Consider the following 26,101-nt stretch of genomic DNA (forward strand, 5'->3'; position numbering starts at 1 on the left):
TCAAAAGCATACTGATAGGTTATTAAAACTAGAAGAGTCTGTTTGAATAAAATAAGTCACATAAGAACCCAGTGAGTTAAGAAAAGAAAATAATAAAGAGGAAATAAAATGTAAGACATGGATTATGGGATGGATATAAGGTACACTAAATACATGTATGGAATTTTAAGAGAATAAGTAACAGTGTTATTTAAAAAGAAACAACAGAAATCACTGTATCTGACCATGATTCCTGATAAATCAATGGCATTCTTATATCATCTATTATTCCACAAGTGAATACAAAAATATAACACATATAAACGTATTCTGTGCTAAAAATGTTTAAAGGCTGTAGTTTGGGATGGGGAATAAAGATGTGGAGAACTTTCGTTTGGGAAACTAATTCCAGAAACTCAGTATTTATCAAGTATCGGATGATGACAGAGATCCTAACAGTTTATTTGAAAAAAATCCAGGCAGGCACATAAATGCACCACAAATTGCAAAGACATGCAAGTAGTTGTGGGAGCAGTGCTATACTCTCTTAAGAGTATTATTGTGCGAGTATGGGGTAGCATCCTCAAATGTTATGGGAACAACATTGCTTAGGTTTTCATGAAGCCAAAGATCTCATAGCACCTGATGATACTGTCAAGTAGGCTACTTTATGTTTTTGTTTAAAATTACCTAAATCCATAATGTCCACCTTCCTCTCATGGTGCCTTTCATGGTGTAGATTAGGGGTTAACCCCCACCCCCAGTATTTGTCAAAGCCAAATAAAATGAGTCTCATTTAATTCTAAGGTAGTCAAGGATAAGCTTAAATTGGCTACACTATTTTCAGAAAAGAAAACATATTTTCACAGCTCTGATGGCTAACACAGCCCACCTTGAATGTGATCTTCTGCACTTCTGACATACATACATACATACATACATACATACATACATACATACATACATACATAAGCTCCTGCTTACATTTTCTAATAGTTCTTCCCTTTTGTAACTATAATATCATTATAGTTGAGAGAATGAGATTGTCTAATATCAACTGAGAGAATGAGACTGTAAAATTATCAAAAAAAAGTCTCCTCTAACTTTCGATAGTCAGCAACTATCTGCTGAATGACCAGCCTTTCCTCACTACAATGCTGTGTTTCAGATGAGCGCCTGGGACTCACTGCTGAGATCCTCACACTTCTCAAATCTGTTTCTGATGTTGTTTTAAACCTCAATTTCCAGTCAGTTTTTAGTAAAATGATAATTATCACTCTAGTTTTTAGAAAGTCTACAAGCTGGGCATCGTGGCCGGCAATCCTAGCACTCTGAAAGTAGAGGGAGGAGGAGCTGAAGTTCACGATATTTATTGAATTTGAGACAGGCCTCAAACAAAAAATTCTACGACAGGTAAATTACTAAAAACCCATAACACCAGCCCTTAAGAGGAAGATTCTAAGTTTGAGGTCAACTTGGCCTATGTAAGTTTTTGTTTCAAAACAAAACAAACAAAAAGCTTACTATCTTACCCAGCCATAAGCAGTACTTCTTTCATGCTCTTGAGTGAAGTCAGCTACATAGGCAAAAATTACAGAGAAAGTGACTGAGAAGACTCCAGATACAGAAATCATGCCAAAATACCACCTATAAAAAGATTGTTTTAGAAAGAATATGATTAATGATATCATCTTCTACCAACTGAAAGACTATTTGAATTATCCAAGAGAGCTTTATAATCAAAGTAAAAGATAACCATGTAAATATTATATCCTAATGAAAATAAACGCAGGTATCTGTATATATACTTAAAGGCAAATATAAAATTAACTAGAACTTGACAATACTGAAAGGCATACATGTTAGCAAAAAAAAAAAGAGGAAAATGCATCTTTTGCATAAGAATGAAGGAAGGATAAAAGTTTTAAATAAAAAGGAAAGAATAAGAAAAGAAAAAATAGCTTGAGGTCTAATGAAGAAAAACTGCAAGTCTTTACAAAAGAAACCCAACAACCTATAATCGTTTTAATTTATTAGCTAATAAAGTTTTAAAAAGCAGTGAATACATACATAAAACTAGAAGGAATGAGGTAAAATTACTTTCAGATGACATTAATACACCTAGACAAAAGACTAGTAACATGAGTAGAACAATTTAGGCTAGCAAATGGGATTTGTTTTTTAAAATCTCTCACTAGAAAGGTATGATGTGTTAATATTTTGCAAAACTTATGTGGTAGAAAATAAAATTAGTATGGTAGCCAACAAATTTACAAATATTAACAAGAATTCCTGATAAACATATCAATGTATTTTCTCATAGGTAGAGCATTTCAGCACCGGGAATTCTTGCCGGAGGCCAGCCCTGGCACTCAGGTACTGAGGTGGGACCTAGCTAGAATGATGACTTCTGGTCATGTTTTAACTTTCTTACTGTTCTGGTGGCCAGAAGCTGACAGCTTCTGGCAATTTAACTCTTACTGTTCTGGGACCAAAAATGACTTTTGGCATTTTTGGAGAAAAAGAAAAATAAAGAACAAAAGTCAGGCATGTACACACACACACATACTAGCTGGGCCTGACCATCTGTTTCATCAATTTCACAAGTGTACATGCATACTTATACACATACACATATACCTACATATACATGTATTCATTCACACACATATAGACAGATACGTACATATAGACATACTTTACACACATATAAACAGACAGACATATATGCATTTGGTAAATGGAGCAGAATCCCAAATGCCACACATACATGCTACACTATATTTCTTCTCTCTGGCCTTTTTATACTTTCTTAGACAAAGGTTCTTTATTAAATTACATCATGGATAAAATGTTATACAACGCAGTAATTACAGAAGGATATTGACAATGAGTTCAAAGTAGTACTTCATTCTATAAGCTCTTTGTAAGTTCAAAGCAACGGTTTCACGTGGCCTTGTTTTTTATCATAGTGCACATCTGTGGTTTCATCCTTGGATTTGACCTAGAATGAATGTTTTTACTTGATCACAAATCTGACCCAAGACTATTTTCCTTCTTGGTGCAATTTATGAAAGCTCATTGTATTTCTTATTATGGAGGTTGTACTTACTATTCTATGAGGGAACATATTTTATTCTTGATTCTAACTATATCTTTCAGACAAAACAACTAAAACCATCTCCTTAAACTTTCTTCTTGGAAAGGCCATTAAGAGACTGTCCCACCTGGGGATCCATCCCATACAGAGACACCAAACTCAGACACTATTGCTGATGCCAACAAGTACTTGCTGACAGGAGCCAGATATAGCTATGTCATATCCTGAGAGGCTCTGCCAGAGCCTGATGAATAGAGGCTCACAGCCAACCATTGGACTAAGCACGAGGTCCCCAATGGAGGAGCTAGAGAAAGAAGGAGCTAAAGGGGTTTGCAATCCCATAGGAAGAACAACAATATCAACCAACCAGACCCCCTAGAGCTCCCAGGGACTAAACCACCAACCAAAGAGTACACATGGAGCGACCCATGGCTCCGGCCGCATATGTAGCAGAGGATGGCCTTGTCAGACATCAATGGGAAGAGAGGCCTTTGGTCCTGTGAAGGCTCTATGCCCCAGTGTAGGGGGATGCCAGGGCGGGAAGGCGAGAGTGGGCTGGTGGGTGGGTGGAACACCCTCACAGAAGCAGAGGGAGGGGGAATGGGGTGGGGATTTCTGGTGGGGTTGGGGGGGTAGGACTGGGAAAGGGGGATAACATTTGAAATGTAAATAAAGAAAATATCCAATAAAAGAAAAGAAAAATATTTCTTCTTAAAATTATTTGAATCAAATCAGGAATTTGATAAAGTCATTAATTCATCTAAACAGCATTAATTCATCCAAGTTCATCTTTATGTTGATCTGAAGGAAATTTGCCCAATAGGGTGGCTAATGCCCAGGAATCACTAGGCTATGACAGTGGCAGGAAAGGCACATCAGTAGTGAGAAGCAATCCTGGAATGAATTCTCTGCTGTGCCTCTCCAGAGCGCACCCACTGCAGCCATTCAAAACACTGGGCCATCTCAAGGAAACTCACTTGCTTGCCATAGTCTTTCCTAGATGGCTTCTTTCAAATACTGGCTAAGATACTATTCCATCGTCTAAGAAAATTAAAATTAAAACAAGGGAAAAAAAAGACACTTGAGAAAAATCCTCACTCCTCTAAGATAATTAAATTATCTGGATTCATTATACTGAAGGAGAAAAAGTGATTAAATTCCTATCATGTTTTAGAATAAGCATAGGACCCAAATATAAAATAGAAATTATTCATATCCTATATATCCCTTATACACATAGATTAAGTCATTTTATACAATTTTTGAAATACTTTTTCATTTCTTTAAATACTTGTTCATTATGATGAGGTAAAGTTTATATACACTTGACCTATTTATAATTGTGTTATATCAGTGCTCAAAAACATTGGGATCATTTCACATTTTGAATATTTGGATTAGGAGCAGTGGCCAAAATAATTTTATTTACATAGGACTCAAAACACACCAGTATGATAGTGAAGGGCTCAGCAACTTACCATGGGTTAATCCTCATTAGTGGGATAGGGAAGCAGGTAAAGAAGACCGTGCCAAGGAGAAAGGGCTTCCTGCCCCAAACATCAGAGAGAGCGCCTATGAGCGGAGCACTCAGAAAAGAGAGCAGGCCCTAGAGAATAAACAGAAGCAAAAGGTTAGATTTAAAATGTGAGCCCTCTATTACTTATAATACTTTCTTCCTTCCTTCCTTCCTTCCTTCCTTCCTTCCTTCCTTCCTTCCTTCCTTCCTTCCTTTCTTTCTAAATCTATTGGCTTCAATTCCTCTTCTCAAAAAAGTAACACGTGACACTGAATGAGGAAGAAAAAGAATCCAACTTTAGACAATCCCACCACCTCTCCTCCTACCTTCATCTGCTGGTCCAGAAGCATACAGGATAGATTCCCTTCCTGCACTCATCTTCCTTGCCTCCAGAATCTTCTGGGGCACCCCCCCAGCTTTCCTGAGCCATGTGCTATCCTCGCTGAACCCCCATTCTCCCACTACCTCTCAGACCACCTTACTATGACCCGACCTGATCTGGAACCATATAGCCCAAGGATACCCATCAGAGGCTTGCCAAACCAGGATCATCAAGGTTAGGTGGCTTCCCAATACCTACTACAACCAGAACATCCAGGGACTAAAGCCATCAAAATGGCAAAAGACCCTCAAAAGAACACAATCAACAAAAGCCAGGACAATATGATAACCCTACTACAGCAGGCCCTAGATATCCAAACACAACCAAAGCACAAGAAAATGACCTTAAATCCAATCTTGTAAAGATGATAGAGGCCTTTAAGGATAAAATCAATAAACCTCTTAAAGAAATACAGGAAAATACAATCAAATGGGTAGAGAACTTTAAAGATGAAATAAATCACCTAAAGAAATACAGGAAAATACAACTACACAGGTAAAGGCGATAAATAAAACTGTTTAAAACCCGAAAATGGAAATAGAAGTAGAAGCAATAAAGGAAACACAAACTGAGGGAATCCTGGAGATGGGAAACTTAAGGAAGGGAACAGGAACAACAGATGCAAGCAGCATCAACAAATACAGGAGATAGAAGAGAGAGTCTCAGGCATACAAAATATAACAAAAGAAATTGATCTGTCAAAGAAAATGTTAAAGCTAAAAATTCCTGACACAAACATGGCATCCTTGAAAAGACCTAACCTAATAATAGGAATAGAACAAGGTGAAGAGCCCCAGCTCCAAGGCCCAGAAAATATTCTTGACAAAATCATAGAAGAAAACTTTCCCAATCTAAAGAAAGAGATGCCTATAAACATACAAGGAGCTTAGACAACACAAATTATACTAGACCAGAAAAGAAAATCCTCCCACCCCATAGTAATCAAAACACAAAATCTAAGAAACAAAGAAAGAATATTAATAGCAGCAAGGGGAAAGGGTTAGGTAACATACAAAGGCAGACCTATTAGAATTGCACATGACTTTTCAACAGAAACTCTAAAAGCTAGAAGAGTCTGACAGATATCTTGCAACCTCTAAAAAAGCACAGATGCCAACCTAAACTCAATCACCAAGGTATTTCAAGACAAATTGAAATTAAACAATATCTATCCACAAATCAAGCCCTACAGAAAATACTAGAAGGAAAACTTTAACTCAAGAGGATAACTACATCTAAGAAAACATAGAAAATAAGTAATTTCATACCAGCAAAAACAAGGAAAGCACACACACACACACACACACACACACACAAACTAACACCATTAACACCAAAACATCAAAATAACAAGTAACAATCACTGGTCATTAATATCTCTCAACATCAATGGACTCATTTCCCCAATAAAAACACACAGGCTAACAGAATGGATGCAAAAACAAGATCCATCATTATGCTGCATACAAGAAACACACCTCAGCAATAAAGATAGGCATTACCACAGAGTAAAGGGCTGGAAAAAAGTTTCCCAAGCAAACAGACCCAAGAAGCAGGATTGAATAGCCATTCTAATACCTAATAAAATAGACTTTCAACCAAAATTAATCAAAAGATTTGGGGAAGGACATTCCATACTCAAAGGAAAAAAATCTACCAAGATGATATCTCAATTCTGAACATTAATGCCCCAAATACAAGGGTATCCACATTTGTAAAAGAAACACTGCTAAAGCTTAAATCACACACTGAACCCCATACCTTAATAATGAGAGACTTCACCCAGGCATGGTGACACACGCCTTTAATCCCAGCACTCGGGAGGCAGAGGCAGGTGGATTTCTGAGTTTGAGGACAGCCTGGTCTACAAAGTACCAAGACAGCCAGGGCTACACAGAGAAACCCTGTCTCGAAAAACCAAAAAAAAAAAAAAAAAAAAAAAAAAAAAAAAGAGGGAGAGACTTCAACACCACCCAACTCTCACCAATGGACAGGTCATCCAGACAAAAACTAAACCAAGAAATAATGAAACTAACAACACACATTATGAATCAAATGGACCTGTCTATAGACTATTCCACCCAAACACAAAAGAATATACCTTCTTCTCAGCACCTCAGATCCTTCTCCAAAACTGACCATATAGCCAGTCATAAGACAAGTCTCAACAGCTACGAGAAAACTGAATAACTCCTTTTATCTTATCAGAACACCATGGATTAAAGCTGGTCTACAACAACAACAACAGAAACACCAGAAAGCTTATGCACTTATGGTGTGGCAAGGAGAGAGAGGAATAGAGAGAGATATTTATTACAGTATTATTTCTTGTTACTATGATGTAATTCCTAATACCTCCCTTTCAAACCATCTTCATTCATTCATTTTATTAAGTGATAAAAACAACCATGTCCTTGATGGTAACCGGGGTATTTATTTATTCTTTTATGATTTGCATGGCTTAACTGCTAAGGCTATATATTTCTCTATTAAAATCATGGAAAGAGAACTTCAGACCAATTTTGCTTATGAATATCAATGCAATAATACTCAATAAAATGCTCATAAACTGAATCTAGGAACACACCAAAAACATCTTCCATCATAATCAAGTAGGCTTCATCCCAGTGACACAGGGATGGTTCTATATATGAAAATCAATCAATGAAATCCACCATATAAGCAAACTGAAAGAAAAAAAACCACATGATCACCTTATCAGATAATGAAAAAGCCTTTGACAAAATTCAACATACCTTCATATTAAAAGTACTAGAGATATCAGGATACAAGGCACATACCTAAACATAATAGAAGCAAAATAAAGCAAGCCAATAGCCAACATCAAATTAAATAGAGAGAAACTTGAAGAAATTTCACTAAAATCAGGGACAAGACAAAGCTGTCCACTCTCTCCCTATCTATTCAATATAGTGTTTGATGTTCTAGCCAGAGCAATAAGACAACTACAGGAGATCAAAGTGATATAAATTGAAAAGGAAGGAGTCAAAGTACCGCTATTTTCAGATGATAGTATACATAAGCAATCCCAAAAATTCTACTAGAGAAGAACTATAGCTGATAAACACCTTCAGCAAAGTGGCTGTATACAAAATTAACTGAGAAATCAGTACCCTTCGTATATACAGATGATAAATGGGCTGAGAAAGAAATTAGGGAAACAACAACCTTTACAATAGCCACACATAATATAAAATACCTTGGTGTAATTACCTCTAACCAAGCAAGTATAAAACCTATATAACAAGAATTTCAAGTTGCTGAAGAAAGAAGCCAAGGATATCAGAAGATAGAAAGATCTCTCATGCTCGTGGGTTGGTAAGATTAACATAGTGAAAAAGGCCATCTTACCAAAAGCAATTTACAGATTCAATGTAATTCCCATCAAAATTCCAACGCAACTTTTATAGATAGTAAAAGAACAATTTTTCAACTTCATATGGAAAAATAAAAAATCCAGAGAAGCAAAAAAAAAATCCTGAACAATAAAAGAACATTTGTAGGTATCACCACCCCTGACTTCAAGCTATACTACAGAGCAATAGTAATAAAAACTGCATGGTATTGGTATAGGAACAAACAGATTGATCATAGAATCGAATTGAAGATCCTGAAATAAACCCACACATCTATGGATACTTGATTTTTGATAAAGAAGGCAAAACCATACAATAGAAAAAAGAAAGCATCTTCCAACAAATGGTGTTGGTCTAACTGGATGTCTCTATATAAAAGAATTCAAATAGTTCCATATCTACCACCCTTTAAAAATTCAAGTCCAAGTGGACCAAAGAACTCAATTTAAAACTGGATACATTAAATCTAATAGAACCAAAAGCGACAATAGCCTTGAATTTATTGGTATAGGGCACAACTTCCTGAACAGAACACTAGTGGCTCAGGCTCTATGATCAACAATAGATAAATGGCACCTCATGAAACTGAAAAGCTTCAGTAAGGTAAAAAACACTCATTAGGGCAAAACTGCAGCCTACAGATTGGGAAAGGTTCTTCACTCACCCTACATCTAATATCCAAAATTTATAAATAACTCAAGAAGTTAGACAACAACAACCCAAACAATCCAATTACAAAATGGGGTACAGAGCTAAACAGAGAATTCTCAACAGAGGAATCTTGAATAGGCATGAAACAGTTAAAAAGAAATGTTCAAAGTCCTTAGTCATCAGGGAAATGGAAATCAAAACAACTCTGAGATTCCATCTTACAGAATGGCTAAGATCAAAACCTCAAGTGAGAGTTCATGCTTGAGACTATGAGGAGAAAGGGGAACACTCCTCCATTGCTTGTGGGAGTGCAAACCATCTCTTTGAAAATCAATCTGGTGATTTCTCAGAAAACTTGGAATAGTTCTACCTAAAGACCCAGCTGTACCACTCCTGGCTATATACCCAAAAGTTGTCCCATTATACCACAGGGATACCTGTTCAACTTTATTCATAATACCCAGAAACTGGAAACAATCTAGATGTCTTTCAACTGAAGAATGAATAAAGAAAATTTGATACAGCTACACAATAGAACACTAAACAGCTATTAAAAACAAAGACATCAAGAATTTTTCAGGCAAATAGTACTTAAGAATATCATCCAGAGTAAGCTAACACAGTCCCCAAAGGACATGCATGGTATGTCCTCACTTTTAAGTGGATAGATAGTGGCCATAAAATTAAGGATACTCATACTACATGCCACAAATCCAAAGAAGGAAGGCCCAAGTGAGGATGCTTGAATTTCACTTAGGAGGGGGAATAAAATAGTGGTAGGAGGCAGATGGAGGGAGAGAACTGAGTGGGAGAAGGGATGGGTAGGGGAATGGGGGGGGGGAGATTAAGGATCAGTTGTGGGGAGAGACAGGCCAGATGGTCAGATGGCCATAAGAATGAGTGGAAAACTAGGAAGGGGTGGCAATGTGGGGAATATCTAATAGGTGAGGCTCCCAAGAATCAACGTGAGTGACCATAGCTGAGATTCACAGCAGTGGGGATATGAAACCTGAAGAGACCACCTCCTGTAGCTAGGCAGGAACCCCAGTAGAGTAACAGGGACAACAACCAACCCACCCACAAAACCTTCAACCCAAAATTTTATCTCGCTTACAAGAAGTGCAGGAATGGAGGATGGAGCAGAGACTGAATGCCAACCAATAACAGGACCAACTTGAGAACCATCCCATGGACAAGCAACAATTCCTGACACAATTATAAATTAACACAACTGTTCTTACCTTTACACCTTGAATGAGCCCATTCATGAGGAATGTGTGTTGAGGAAATGTTTCATGTAAAACCTATAAAAGCAAACAAACATTAAGACATATTCAAATACAAATTAAAGGTGAAGATTTTATACTTTATTATTGGAAGGCTAAACAAATAAGATCAACTGTAAAGTCAAATATTAGCTGTAAATGTCTTATAAAGACAAACAAATGAGCAAATTCCAGGGCTACAGAGTAAAACCTTGACTCAAAAATAAACATCTTGAAGACATGAAAAAAGCAGTAACATAATAAAACACTATGCAAGAACCAAACAAGGTAAGCCTCAGCACTCATAGGTGCTTTTGTCATAAATAACAGCTAAAGGAGTAGCCAATAAATATTTTTTTTTTTTTGCTGCAACATAAGTGTGTATTCCCAAAGGATGATATAAAACTCAAGGTTGAACTCATGTTCATCACTTGAGGTAATCCAGAAAAAAATCAAGCTTTAAATATGCATTACAGCAATCCTAATCTAGCTTGGAGAAAACTTAAAAATAACTTTAAGGAAGCATTTTTGCCCAAATACAATGATCAGCACCTAATCAAAGATAACTATATATAATGGGAAAAGAAGATACTATAAGTAATAAACACCAAAAAATCAATTTAAGGGAAAAAATTCCAGTGACTTGAGAAATAGCTCAGCAGTTAAGAGTACCTGATGCTCAGCTATTGGATGGAACACAGGGCCCACAATGGAGGAGCTAGAGAAAGTACCCAAGGAGCTAAAAGGATCTGCACTCCTATAGGTGGAACAACAATATGAACTAACCAGTACCCCCAGAGCTCATGTCTCTAGCTGCATATGTATCAGAAGATGGCCTAGTTGGCCATCAGTGGAAAGAGAGGCCCATTGGTCTTGCAAACTTTATATGCCTAAGTACAGGGGAACGCCAGCTGGGGCCAAGAAGTGGGAGTGGGGGGGGGGGAGGAAAGTGGGGGGAGGAGGGCACGGGGGACTTTTGGGATAGCATTGGAAATGTAAATGAAGAAAATACCTAATTAAAAATAAATAAATAAATAAATAAAGAACAGATGGGAAACCAAGAGTCCAAAAATGAAACATAAAAAAAAAAAGGAAAAAAAAAAAAAAGAGTACCTGATGCTCTTTCAGAAGATGCAAGACTAGTTCCCAGTAGCCAAATGGAATAATTTAAACTGACTATAGCTCTGCTTCAGGGGATACAACACCCTTTAGGGTGTCTGTGGGCAGCTACACTCTTATGCACATGCTACACTGACACATATTCATAAATTATCTTTTTTTGAAAACCCTCACTCTGCGCACCTTCTGAACCAGAGGAGAGTCGGCCTCTGGGGAGGACTCTGACAATGGGACTCAGGCGAGATTGCCATCTTGTATCCTGGGTCTCTCTGAGGCTGGTCCACCCAAGAGAATACACAGGCTGCAGAAGCAACAGAGCTTCTTGAACAGGGTCCCTTAAGGCCTTCATCTTCAGCCAGGAGGCGGAGCTGGGCTCCACACCCTGTGCACCTTCCCTGCCAGAGGAGAACTTGCCTGCAAAGAGTGTTCTGACCACTAGGACTCAGGTGAGAGTTGGACTCCCAGGAGTGCTGACAGAGGCTAGCAGAATCACAGGAGGAACAAGCTCCAGCCAGAGACAGGTTGAAATTAACACCAGAGATTACCAGATGGAAAAATGCAGAAAGGCAAATGTAAGAATCTTACCAACAGAAACCAAGACCACTCAGCATCATCAGAACCCAGTACTTCCACCACAGTGAGTCCTGGATACCCCAACATAGCCGAAAAGCAAGATTCAGATTTAAAATCATATCTCATGATGCTAGTAGAGGATTTTAAGAAGGGCATTAATAACCCACTTAAAGAAATGCAGGAGAACACTGCTAAACAGGTAGAAGTCCTTAAAGAGGAAACACAAAAATCCCTTAAAGAATTAAAGGAAAACACAACCAAACAGGTGATGGAATTGAACAAAACCATCCAAGATCTAAAAAAATGGGAGTAGAAACAATAAAGGAAACCCAAAGTGAGACAACTCTGGAGATAGAAATCCTAGGAAAGAAATCAGGAAACATAGATGCAAGTATCAGCAACAGAATACAAGAGATGGAAGAGAGAATCTCAGGTGCAGAAGATTCCATTGAGAACATGGACACAACAATCAAAGAAAATGCAAAATGCACAAAGATCCTAACTCAAAACATCCAGGAAATCCAGGACACAATGAGAAGACCAAACCTCAGGATAATAGGAGTAGATGAGAATGAAGATTTTCAACTTAAAGGGCCAGCAAATATCTTCAACAAAATTATAGAAGAAAACTTCCCTAACCTAAAGAAAGAGATGCCCATGAACATACAAGAAGCCTACAGAACTCCAAATAGGCTGGACCAGAAAAGAAATTCCTGACACATAATAATCAGAACAACAAATGCACTAAATAAAGATAGAATATTAAAAGCAGTAAGGGGAAAAGGTCAAGTAACATATAAAGGCAAGCCTATCAGAATTACACCAGACTTCTCACCAGAGACTATGAAAGCCAGAAGATCCTGGACAGATGTCAGACAGACCCTAAGAGAACACAAATGCCAGCCCAGACTACTATACCCAGCAAAACTCTCTATTAACATAGGTGGAGAAACCAAAGTATTCCAGGACAAAACCAAAAATTACACACGAATGTAGCCCTTCAAAGGATAATAAAGGGAAAACTCCAACACAAGGAAGGAAATTACTCCACAGAAAAAGCAAGAAAGTAATCCTTCAACAAACCTAAAAGAAGACAGCCGCAAGAACAGAATCCCAAATCTAACAGGAAGAAAAATGTCAAAACAACACAAAACAAAAAGAAATTTTTAAAAAGTACAAACACGCATGTGTGGGTGTGGGTGTGCGTGCATGCGCACACGCGCACACACACATACCTACAAAGTCTGTTTTGTGTTGACTAAATAGTCCTGAACATGGAACGTGCCCTAAAGTGTGGTTGACCTACTCAGTGTCACTCCATTGGAGAGAAATGACTTTCTCTCTCTAAGCAGGTATTCATTGCAAATAGCTTCTTGGTTAAGAACAGAACTTTATACCCATTTCCCTTTCTCTGAGCTTGGGTTTGTGTCTGTCTAAAGTTTGTTTAGATATTGTGTATGCTACCCACTTCCTCTAAGGCTTAGGGATCTATGCAGAAAGTAAGACAGAAAGATTGTAAGAGCCAGAGATGATGGATGACTCCAAGTAAACTGAGTCTTCCAGACACAACGGGGCTAATGCACATATGAACTCACAAAGAATGTGACAGTATATTTTATTAATACCAAAAAAGCAAATGCTTGCTATGTACAATGTATTGATAGTCTGATTAAACCAGGTCACCAAGAACATGTTGATGGGCATCTCAGTCTGACAATCATAAAATCTGTAGACATGTTGTGAAAACTACAAGTATTCATGATCAGAGTACTAATAGGTATTCTGAAGTACCAACAACACTCTCTGGTTACTTAACCAAGAATGGGAGATTTCAACTCTACTGATCCTCTGATTTATAAATGAACTCTGCTGGAACTTTAGGATCCTATGTTTTTTTGACAGAAAAAGTAGAAAAAGTAAATGAAGCTTTCGATTTTTTTTAAAACAACAACAACAAGAATATCAACGTGATCTTTAAAATCAATTATAATAGCATGGCACTGTTATAATATTTTAATAAAGCACTTAGAGTAAAAAAAAAAAAAAGCCCTATTAAAATGTGACCCAAATATCAAAGGTACATACCCCTCATCAAAGTTGACAGTTAAATGTATAAAAAAGTAAAATATGTCATTTAAAACAGTATACCAAATGAGGTTACCTACAAGACAATCTATTGGATCTATTAGCCAAGATAAAAAAAAATTGATGACACAAAATACAAACAAGGTTAGGAGCAACAGAAACTCTCATGCACTATGAGTGGAAATACAAAATAATACAGTTACCTTATAGTTTATTATAAAGCTAAACATACATTTAGCATATGATCCATCTATCATGTTCCTTGGCATTTGTACAAAGGATCTGAAAGTGTAGCTATACAAAAACCTTTCCACAGATTTCCAGTATATTACTAGTGCTGAAAGACAATGAGTTATTAATTAAAAGGCAAAAACAAAAACAAAAACAAACCGAACCGAACCAAAACAAAACCTATAAATGCATACTCCCAAATAAAAGAAACCAATCTGAAAAGCTATATTCTATAACACAATGTTCTAAAAAAGAAACATCATAGAGAATAGTAAAAGAAAAGTAATAGTAAAGATTGCTGTTTTTCATCGTCATGTGGACTGCCACTGTAGTAGCTGATTTTGATAAAGGTGCTTTACAAGGCTCATGGCTCTGGAATACAGAAAACTTTTAATAATGAAATTAAAATATATTCACATTGTATTTCCAATCTTGGTATCTAAACTCTACTTTTTTCTACTGAAAATGATGGTGAATCAAAGTTATTAGAAAATTCTTTCAATAGCAAATTTCATTATTTTGAAGTATGTATAACTCTTTTAAAAAAATAGGGAGGGGGCAACCAACAAACAGAGAGCTTGACCCACCAGGAGTTCTGATAGCACCAGGCTCACAGGAGGTCTGCCATAGCCAGGCTCACAGATCAGGTGCTCCAGACCACCTCCCACATCCAGAGACAGCCTGACCCAAGGAGGTGCATCATAACCAGGCTCACAGGAGGGACAGACTCCAGTCAGAGATAATAAGGCTAGTTAACATCAGAGAAAACCAGATGGCATGAGACAAGCATAAGCAGCAGAAACCAATGCCACTTGGCACCATCAGAACCCAGTTTTCCCACCACAGCAAACCCTGGGTATCCTAACACACCTGAAAAGCAAGAATCTGACCTAAAATCCCATCTCATAAAGGTGATAGGGGACCTTAAGGAGAACATAAAATAACTCCCACAAAGAAATACAGGAAAACAAAAACAGGTGAAGGAATTGAACAACATTTTCCAGGATCTAAAAATGGAAATAAATACAATAAAGAAATCACAAAGGGAGGCTACCCTGGAGATGGAAAACCAAGCAAAGAAATCAGGAGTTTCAGACGCAAGCATCACCAAAAGAATACAAGAAAAATAGAAAGAATCTCAGGCATAGAAGATACCCCTAGAAAATATTGACACGGGCTGGCGAGATGGCTCAGTGGTTAAGAGCACCGACTGCTCTTCCGAAGGTCCCGAGTTCAAATCCCAGCAACCACATGGTGGCTCACAAACATCTGTAATAAAATCTGATGCCCTCTTTGGAGTATCTGAAGACAGCTACAGTGTACTTATAAATAAATAAATCTTTAAAAAAAAAAAGAAAAGAAAAAGAAAATATTGACACAACAGTCAAAGAAAATACAAAGTAGAAAAAAGTTCCTAACCCAATACATCCAGGAAAGTCAGGAGATAATGAAAAGACCAAACCTAAGAATAATAGGTATAAAATAGAGTGAAGATTCCAAATTCAAAAGGCCAGGAAACATCTTCAACAAAGTCATGGAAGGAAACTTCCCTAACCTAAAGAAAGACTTGCCCATAGGGCTGGAGAGATGGCTCAGTGGTTAAGAGCACTGACTGCTCTTTCAGAGGTTCTAAGTTCAATTCCTAGCAACCACATCGTGGCTCACAACCACCTGTAATGGGATCTGATGCACTCTTCTGGTGTGTGTCTGAAGACAGCTACAGTGTACTCATATAAATAAAAATAAATAAATCCTTAAAAAAATGACATGCCCATAAATGTACAAAAAGTCTACAGAACGCCAAATATCTAGGACTAGAAAAGAAATTTCTCCTGTCACATAATAATCAAAACACCAAATGCTCAGATCAAAAGCTGTAAGGGGGGGAAGGTCAAATAACATATAAAGGCAGACCTATTAGAATTATACCAGACTTCTTACAGAGGCTCTAAAAGCCAGAAGACCTTAGACAGAATCATGCAGACCCTAAAAGAACAATACAATAAAAGAGTGTGAGAAACCACAGAAACTATACAAATGCTTGGAGACGAAACAAAAGACTTGTTAGACACAAATAAAAATGATAACTTTTCTGGGATATGCCTAAGAGGGCTCTAAGAGAAATGTTTCATAGTTTGTAAGAGCAAATATTAAAAATTTAGATCATAGAGTCCTCTGGAGGAAGCCAAGATGCCCTTCCTGAGCAGCCTGCTATCCAGTGGAACCTCCATTCTCCCTGCACCTCTCCTTTCACCTTCATCAGACCTGTGAATTCTGAACCATACAGGTAAGCTTCCTGTCTTAGTCAGGGTCTTACTGCTGTGAACAGACATCATGACCAAGGCAAGTTTTATAAAAACAACATTTAATTGAGGCTGGATTACAGGTTCAGAGGTTCAGCCCATTATCATCAAGGTGGGAGCATGGCAGTATCCAGGTAGGCATGGCGCAGGAGGAGCTGATTGTGGGAGTGGGTAAATGGGAGGGGGCAGTGAGTAAGATGTAAAGTACATTAAAAAAAATTAAAATTAAAAAATAAGGCAAACTAAAATGCAGTAGACAGCAAGAAACAACAAAATTAAGATAGGAACTAATAAAGACTATCTATCTATCTATCTGTATGTATGTATGTGTGTGTGTGTGTATGTGTGTATACATATAATTTAATAAAAAAGAGTAGTTCTTTGAAAAGAGATATAATACTGGCAAATTCTAGTTAAATGAATGAAAAGAAAGAAAGAATAGACAAAAATTACTAAGAATAGAGATGAAAAGGCATGTTGCAATAGACTATAATGAACTGTAAGGGGTTTTCAGGAACTTTAAAAAATTACATTTCAATTAGCTGAAACAAATCTAGAAAACAAAAATGTGGATAAATTCCTAAAAACATGTAATCTCCCAAAATTAAATCATGTGTATGGGAAGATACAGACCATGAAAACAAAAGGGGACCAAGAGGGGTAAAGAGTTTTTAAAGGAGATCAAAGACCAAAGGGCTAGTGAAGGAAGAAAGGAGATTAACGTAAGGTACTGAAGGAAAAAGATTAATAGCAACGAGATATATATGGAAAACATTACTTTTATACTGGCTAGTTTTAACTTAACACAAGCTAGAATCATCAGAAAGGAGGGAGCCTTAACTGAGAAAATGCCTCCATTAAGATCAGGATGTAGGTTAAGTCTATAAGGCATTTTCTTAATTAATGATTTTTCAGGGAGGGCCCAACACATTATGGGTGATGCTACCCCTGGGCTGGTTATCCAGGATTCTATAAGAAAGCAGGCTGAGCAAGCTATGAGGTGCAAGCCAGGACTTTGTATGCTGATTTGAAATAGTTGAATGAAGAACTAAGTAACAACAAAATAAAAATAGGGCCCCTGTTAAAAGGTCAGAACGTCCCAAAGATGTTAACTACTTGGAGGATTTTGAAGTTTATAAATTTGGAATTTTGGTATTCTTTCTTCAGTTTTCAGTCTTCACTGTTCTCTGGTCTACACAAACACATACACGTGTGCACGCACACAAACAAAATAGTAATAATGAAATATTCTCTAAAAATTCATGCCAAAGTCTTCTATAAGACTAACTGGCTAATGTCCACCCTTTAAACTTCTGTATTTTCAAGACTTAACTATGAGACAAAAATTGAATGTATGAAAAGGACCTTTCTGCTATGGCAAAATAATGACTACCAAGAGAGAACTATTAGTGCTTTTGTTTGTTTTGTTTATATTTTGAGAGACAGGATTTCTTTGTACAGCTCTGGCTGTCCTGGAACTCTGTTGATCAGGCTAGCCTTAAACTCAGAGTCTATCTGTCTCTGCGTCCCCAGTGGCATATACCACTACATCTGGCCTATTAGTTATTTTTTTAAAATAACTAAAGGCAACTGAAACTTAATTTCAAAGACATTTAAAACTTACCCTAGGTGTTATTAAATAATTCTTAAAATCTGTACCATTCCACATCCCACCCCTGATCCCTGCATCTCTTCTTTGGTACTTGTTTGATGATTTAAATCAAAACATCTTAGTTCTTGTCAAATATATATGTGGCTAGAGAGATAGCTCAGCAGTTAGAAGCACTGCTGCACTTCCAAAGAACCCAGGTTCAACTCTGAGTACCTACATGGTAACTCAAAACCACCTTAATACTAGTTTCAGAGAATGTGATGTGTCTCTCACACTAGGCAAGTCTCCAGAAGTAGGAATGCAAGAGGTACATAGACATGCAAACAAGTGTCATATACATAAAAATTTTTAAAAGAAACAAGTTTTTAAAAGGAAATTCAATATTTGATTTAAAGAAATGGCTGTAGAGAAGTTATCAAAACCAGGCATATGTTTATTTTTACATTCATCATTATAAAGCACTTACCAATTTTCTATTTATCAGGTCCTTAAATCAAAACCCATTAACATCCAAATAAAGAAACAATTTCAACAATGTCTTGTATTTCATATATACCATGTCTAAAGGTACAGTAGTACTTACAGTCAACATTGGAGTTGTTAACAGGCCCCACGCAAAGAATTCCAAGAAGATGACAAAAGCAGCATGGTAAACACTTGGGTGGCCAAAACCTTGTAGCTAAAAAGGAAAGAAAGTCGTTAAAAAACAATAATAAACATAAGAAAGTATCATCAAAGGCATGAAGAAATATACAAACTTTGGACCACCTCTATTACTTAAAATAAAACCACACTGGGGACCAAGATATAGCTATGTATTGGTTATTTTTCATCATTGTGATAAAAGCCATGACCAAAAGCAACTTAAGAAAGAGTTTACTTTAGCTTAGAGTTGCAGAGTCTATAATGGCAGAAGGTGCGGGGTAGAGAGGGAAGCATGAAGAAGGCAGCTGAAGCAGCTGGCTGAGAGATTACTGCAAAGAGACTACCAAGACAATTCTCATCTATGGTGGTTTGAATGCACTTGGCCCATGGGAAGTGGCACTATTAGGAGGTGTGGCCTTGTTGGAGGAATTGCATCACTGTTTCAGCAGGCTCCTAGTGCTCAAGCTCAGCTCAGTGTGGAGGAGAGAGCCTCTTCCTGGCCGCCTACAAAAAACAGTCTTCTCCTGGCTACCTTCATAATAAGATGTAGAATTCTCAGCTCCTCCAGCATCATGTCTACCTGCATGCTGCCATGCGTCTCACAATGATGATAATGAACCTCTGAAACTGTAAGCCAATCGTAATCAAATGTTTCCCCTTATAGGAGTTGCCTTGGTCATGATGTCTTTTCACAGCAATTGAAACCCCAAGACATCACTCAAAACACCACTATTCCACTCTCTAGCAGCCCCACAGGATCACAGCCATTATCATAATGCTAAATACACTTAGTCCAACTACAAAAATCCAGTATTCTTTAACAGTTTCAACACCATTTAAAAGTCAAAAGTCAAAGCCAGGAGTGGTGGCACACCTTTAATCCCACCACTGGGGAGACAGAAGCAGGCAGATCTCTGGGGTTAGTGTTAGGCCAACCTGGTCTACAAAGAAAGTTCCAGGGTAGCCAGAACTACAGAGAAAAGCCCTGTCTTGAAAAACACACGCCTTTTATCCCAGCACTCGGGAGGCAGAGGCAGGCAGTTTCTGAGTTCGAGGCCAGCCTGGTCTACAGAGTAAGGTCCAGGACAGCCAGGGCTATACAGAGAAACCCTGTCTGGAAAAAAATAAATAAAAATTAAAACAAACAAACAAGCATAACAAAAATTCAAAGTCTCCTTTGATACTAAAGGTAATTTCTTAACTGACTCCTTATAAAATAGAAAGGCAAATTACACACTTCTAACATACAATGGCATAGAACATACATTTCAATTCCTTCCAACAGAGAGAAACAAAGCAAGATGCAAACTCACCAAAGCAAACACAACTACATCCTATAGCTCCATGTCCATTAACAGAAACTTTAGTTTCAAGGAGTTTGGATTAGCCCCTCTAGTTTTGCTGCCTGAAATCTCTCTACAACTGGTCTTAAGGCTCCATCATCTCCAATAGCTCAGTGTCTGCAGTGTAACTCAGGCTTCTTGCACAGCTTCACTCAATGGCCTCTCTGGGCATCCTGGCCTCTTACAGACTTCCTGCAGCAACTCCAATATTACTACATATTGCCTGGCCTCAGCAGTTCTCTGTAGTCATGGAGGAAGAACCCAAAATGACCTCACTTTGGTATCTTTCATACTTCCAAAGCCAGTACAGTGTGGCTTATACTGCTATATTCCTGCTAATTCTACTACTGGTTTAGAATGAACCCTTCTTTCCCTTTGACTAAATTAGCTACAAGTTTTGTTAAGTTGAAACAACTGCTTTCCAGGAGCAAAAGAAAACAAAACAAAAACCCTAGGGCAATGGTTCTAAACTTGTAGGTCTCAACCCTTTAGGGATGGAAGGGATGGACCTAAGACAATGGGAAAACACAGATGTTTATATTATGATTCATAATAATAACAAAATTATGGTTATGGAGTAGCAATGAAAATAATTTTATATGGGCTGGAGAGATGGCTCAGTGGTTAAGAACACTGACTGCTCTTCCAAAGGTCCTGAGTTCAAATCCCAGCAACCACATACCATCCATAATGAGATCTGATGTCCTCTTCTGGTGTGTCTAAAGACAGCTACAGTGTACTCAGATTGCAGCTTTAAGGATGAGAACCACTGCCCTAGGGCCTTTCCTTTCAGGAATTGGAAGCTTACTGAGAAGTATGTGTGGGGTGGAGGTGGGGTGTATTGTCCTCAGGGTACCCTTCTCATTGTTCCAAGGAGAGCAGAAGGCCTCTCCTTAATGGTACTAATCTCTTAATTTTTACTCCTTCAGCACAAACCTTTGCTATAAAGTTAGGCTTCCTAGTGCTCCTTTTCAATTTCCTATCCCTAGTTCCTCTTTACACAATTACTTTCTGAAGGATTTCTAATAAATTTGTGACTTGTTTCAATTTATCATCTAGCTCCCTGGAATGGAATTACCCTCAAAAAAGTAAAATGTTCTGCTTGTTATCTTCTCTGATCCATCCCAAGCAGTTATTCTGTAAAGGTCAGTAGTATAAACTGAAGATATGACCACTTCATAATAAGGCTTAGAGGAAGGTGGTATGAGCTAAAGAATAGCTATGAAGTTCAATCCTAATAGGAGATAAATCTTAGTAGAACTATCAATATATGCATGCACTGGCTGTAACCACCTGGTACCACCTGGTCTCTTAGATAACTTAAGCACACAGACAAGAATTTGTTCAAGAATAAAAAATCTGTTTCTTCTATAAGACATTGACCAGCAAAGTGTCCTGAGGACTTATGTTTGTATCTCTAGTTTGTTATGTTTCTAAGGGGAATAGTAGGCCTTTTCTATGGAATAGAGAGACAAAGCAGCTTTAGAAGTAGCAGTCAATAAAGGACCAGTATTGTCAGCCACATAGATGCTTGGTCATTATGCAAGTGATATTAATTGTGCAGTTGCTTCTTTTAACTCTAGGTTTACAGATAAACACCATTTTAGCAAGTCACTTATAAATTTGTCTAGATATAATAATGTGAACAACTTGATACTTCCTATAGTATATTACCTCAAACCTGTCACACCACTGGGGATTACAGAGACCTGACCAAGATGCTCACTAATAACTGTTCTGTCCAGTGCCACAGAGATCACTGAACTTCTGAGACAGCTAATGTTTGTCTTAAAGATCATTCCTTCAGAGCTAGAGAAAGGACCCAAGGAGCTGAAGGGGTTTGCAGCCCCATAGGAGGAACAACAATATGAACCAACCAGTACTCCCAGAGCTCCTTGGGACTAAACCACCAATCAAAGAAAACACATGGTGGGACTTGTGGCTCTAGGTGCATATGTAGCATCAATAGATCATCAATGAGAGGAGAGGCCCTAGGTCCTGTGAAGGTTCTATGCCCCAGTATAGGAGAATGCCAGGGCCAGGAATGGGAGTGGGTGAGTTGGGGGGGGGGGGGTGGAATAGGGGATTTTCGGAGGGGAAACTGGGAAAGGGGATAACATTTGAAATGTAAATAAGAAAAACAATTTAAAAAAAAAAAGTGTTCCTTCAAAGGGCCCTCTGCAAGAAGCTTGGGGGAGGAGGGGGGATTAAGGGGGACAGGAAACTACACTGTCTTATCCAGCTATCACATGCATCTTCAAGTGTTTTGTTTTTTCTCTCAACCTGAGATTCTGCTTTATGAAGTTCATTAAAATGCAGACATGTGGCTGCAATGCTGATTGAATATAAAAACAGACACACTGTAGTGGTTCATACCTGAAATCCTAGCACTTGGGAAGCTGAGACAGTAGAATTGTAAGTCTGAGGCCAGCTTAGACCACCATGCTATTTCTTTTTTTGTTGTTTTGTTTTCTTTTTCTTTTTGTTTTTTTGGGTTTTTTGGTTTTTTTTTTTCAAGACAGGGTTTCTCTGTGTAGCCCTGGCTGTCCTGGAATTCACTTTGTAGACCAGGCTGGCCTCAAACTCAGAAATTCGCTTGCCTCTGCCTCCCTAGTGCTGGGATTAAAGGTGTGCGTCACCACGCCCGGCTTTACCATGCTATTTCTAACATTTCTAACACTTTGAAAAACAAAGCAAAACCTACTTTATTGTTTATTACCATTGTACATTTATATATTATCAATTAGAAATTATTTATGTTAAAAAACATCTCTCCTAAAATGTAACCATGTATTTTGTATTTTTAATATAATAGCTACCATTTTTTTAAGAATTTCATACATGTTTACAATATATTTTGAGATTTGCCCCTTAACTCTTTCCAGATCCACCCCAAGTCCTGTAATGTTTCCAACTCTGTGTCCTTTATTTTAATTTTTGTTTGTTTGGGGGTGGGGTATTCAGCTTGTGCTTTTGCATCACAGTTCATCATTAAAGGAAATCAGTAAGGAACTCAAACAGGGCAGGAAACTAGAGGCAGGAGCCAATGCAATGATTCTGCAGAGTGCTGTGTTGGTGTCTGTGGCCCACTTCAGCAAAAGAAGCTTTCCTGGCCATAACAGCCAGTGGCCGCATAGATCATGACGTTCCACATGGTTTGCGGAGGCAGCACAGACATGGACCTCCACATGACATTGTGCAGCAGCAACACAGCTCATGGCTGAAGTGGGCCACAGACACCAACACAGCACTCTGCAGAATCATGAGCCACAGACATCAACATGCCTTCTACAGCAACAGGAATCACAAACACCAACATGAACCCCAGCAGCAACATGGACCACCAGACTACCGACACCAGGATGACTATGAACATCAAGGAGCCCCAATTCTAAAAATGAATCATTCTCCATCTGGGATATCATACATTTGCTCAGAGCTAGCGTAATTGTGCACTGAGCAGTGTGTTAGGGGGCAGAGCCTGCACTAGCTCCACGCTGCTGAACACTACCCAACAACAATGTGCAGCCATACTCCCACACCTGTTGCCTCCTAGCCATGGATCTAGTTTCCACCTCTCTCCACTACTCCATTCCACCTTATCCACCTCTCCGTTGCACTTCAATTTATCAAAGTGGCATTGAAAACTGCTGTGTGTGACACAGTATTTTTTTTTTTTTTTTTTTTTTTTGCCCAAACAACTTTACCTGCAAATACTATTGGTCTGGTTCAAAGTTTCTGGTTTCTGAAGCACTCCTCTTAGATATCCTGATGTTGCCCAGAGTCAGGGCAGGGCGTCCTGTGGCTAGGCAGGGCGTGTGGGGGCAAGATCGACAGAGTTCCCAAATCACTTGGCACAACTCTCTGTGCTTGTAAGAAACAAGCAGCGCCATAGCCCAGCGCTCTCCTCCCCAAGCAGGGCGAGCAGTGGGAACGGCGGCAGCTCCACCAGTCCTAGCCTGAACCTACTCAGAAACAATATTCTCCGTTTTGTAAGTCTTTTTTTTTTTTAAGTGCTGCAAATATGATTACAAGTGTGGAGCCAACCACTGGAGTGTGGTCAACCTACCAGATGACATACTCAAAAGAAAATAGACTCTCCATTTCACCTGAAACCAATTAACCAATCATATCAATTGAACCTGACCTGGGGCAGTATCTCTGGTTCAGTTGCCTCCTCTTACTACTTTTCCTTGTGCCCTCAAATCTTTGTTAACCTTCCACTCACTGATCTTTCTACATTTACCCAATACTGCACTGAAAAGCTTAAAAATAACTTAAAAATGACTGCCATCTGTGGACCTTTTCACAATATAACACTGTGGCTGACTTCTAAGGCTGCTCGGTGGCAGAGCAAATGTCTAGTCTGCAGTGAGGCCTTTGCCTGAATCACCAGCACAACTTAACACAAAAAATAAGCCGTGGAAGTCTGTTACCGCTACTTCCTGTTCTTCCTGTTGCTCAGCAACCTGTTCTGACCAACAGAAGTGAAGAGAAATAACAGACTTATGAACTTAAACATTTTGAGTTCCCAAGTGGGAAAATGTCTTGTATCCACAGGAAGGTAAGAACATAGAAGACTTTTTCCATTAAAGCTTACATCAGCAACCATCAAGCTGCCACACTTTGCAGATGATGAGCTAAGATGGCTTACTCCTATCAAACTTCCAGAAAATGTAGAACACAAGGAACTCAAATAAAAGGAGCAGATTCTCAGATTGATATTCCAAAGAACTGCCAGCAAAAGAGGTTGATTTAAGCAGCTAAGTAATAGCACAGTTTGTGCAGCAATTATTAACTACTATAAGCCTATCTGTCCTCATGCTAAAGATGAAACTTTTAAGACTTTTCATGAGACCTTACTTTTTTAAAAGATTTATTTATTTATTTATTTATTTATTTATTTATTTATTTATTTATTATATGTAAGTACACTGTAGCTGTCTTCAGACACTCCAGAAGAGGGTGTCAGATCTTGTGACAGATGGTGTGAGCCACCATGTGGTTGCTGGGATTTGAACTCAGGACCTTCTGAAGAACAGTCAGTGCTCTTAACTGCTTAGCCATCTCTCCAGCTCTGAGGTCTCTTTTATAGCTGTTTAATTTCATCTCTTACAAATACATAAACCGGCAGAGCAGGCACTCCAGACCCCCTCCCACAACCAGAGACAGCTTGACTCCCAGGAGCTCCACACAACCAGGCTCACAGGATAGAAACCCCTGCCCCAATACTTGGCCTAACTGGACCCCCACAGTGCGCAGCAGAGGCAGGTCCCATTCACTCTGCCCTGCCAAAGACACATTTTCCTTATAGCCCACAACTCAGCTCTAAGCAGACCGCCTCCCATACCATGAGACACCTTGACTCCCAGAAGTTCCTCCACAACTAGGCTTACAGGCTCACAGGAGGTACATGATCCAGTCACAGACAGCAAAAACAGGTAACACCTGACATAACCAGATGGTGAGAGGCAAGCAACAGAAACCAATGTCACTTTGCACCATCAAAACCCAGTTCTCCCACTATAGCAAGTCCTGGATACCCCAACACACCTGAAAAGTAAGACTCTGACCTAAAATCCCATCTCATGAAGATGACAGAGGACACAAATAACTCCCTTAAAGAAATACAGGAGAACACAGGTAAGCAGGTAACACATAAATCCCTTAAAAAATATACAGGAAAACACAATCAAACAGGTGAAGGAATTGAACCAAACCTTCCAGGATCTAAAGATGGAAATAGAAACAATAAAGAAATCACAAAGGGAGGCAACCCAGGAGATGGAAAAGCTAGGAAAGTGATCAGGAGTTACAGATGCAAACATCACCAACAAAATACAAAAGAATAGAAGAGAGAACCTCAGGCAGAGAAGATACCATAGAAGATATTGACACAACGGTCAAAAAAAAAATACCA

At 38.4% G+C, this 26,101-nt stretch overlaps 1 protein-coding gene across 3 annotated transcripts in view; it reads right to left on the reverse strand.

The window, feature by feature from the left end:
* Mfsd14b (major facilitator superfamily domain containing 14B) overlaps positions 1-26,101 on the reverse strand; it is a 47,970-nt gene that overhangs the window by 11,813 nt on the left and 10,056 nt on the right. For all 3 annotated transcript variants that reach the window (NM_001083901.1, NM_133680.3, XM_011244550.3), the window contains 4 exons: positions 18,777-18,872; positions 10,247-10,309; positions 4,558-4,685; positions 1,512-1,626 (listed from right to left, as the gene is read on the reverse strand). In NM_001083901.1, coding sequence (NP_001077370.1) covers positions 1,512-1,626; positions 4,558-4,685; positions 10,247-10,309; positions 18,777-18,872 — 402 coding nt within the window. The remainder of the gene's footprint in view (positions 1-1,511; positions 1,627-4,557; positions 4,686-10,246; positions 10,310-18,776; positions 18,873-26,101) is intronic.

The sequence above is a fragment of the Mus musculus genome, chromosome 13 (genome assembly GCF_000001635.26).
Source record: "Mus musculus strain C57BL/6J chromosome 13, GRCm38.p6 C57BL/6J".
NCBI classification, from domain to species: Eukaryota; Metazoa; Chordata; class Mammalia; order Rodentia; family Muridae; genus Mus; species Mus musculus.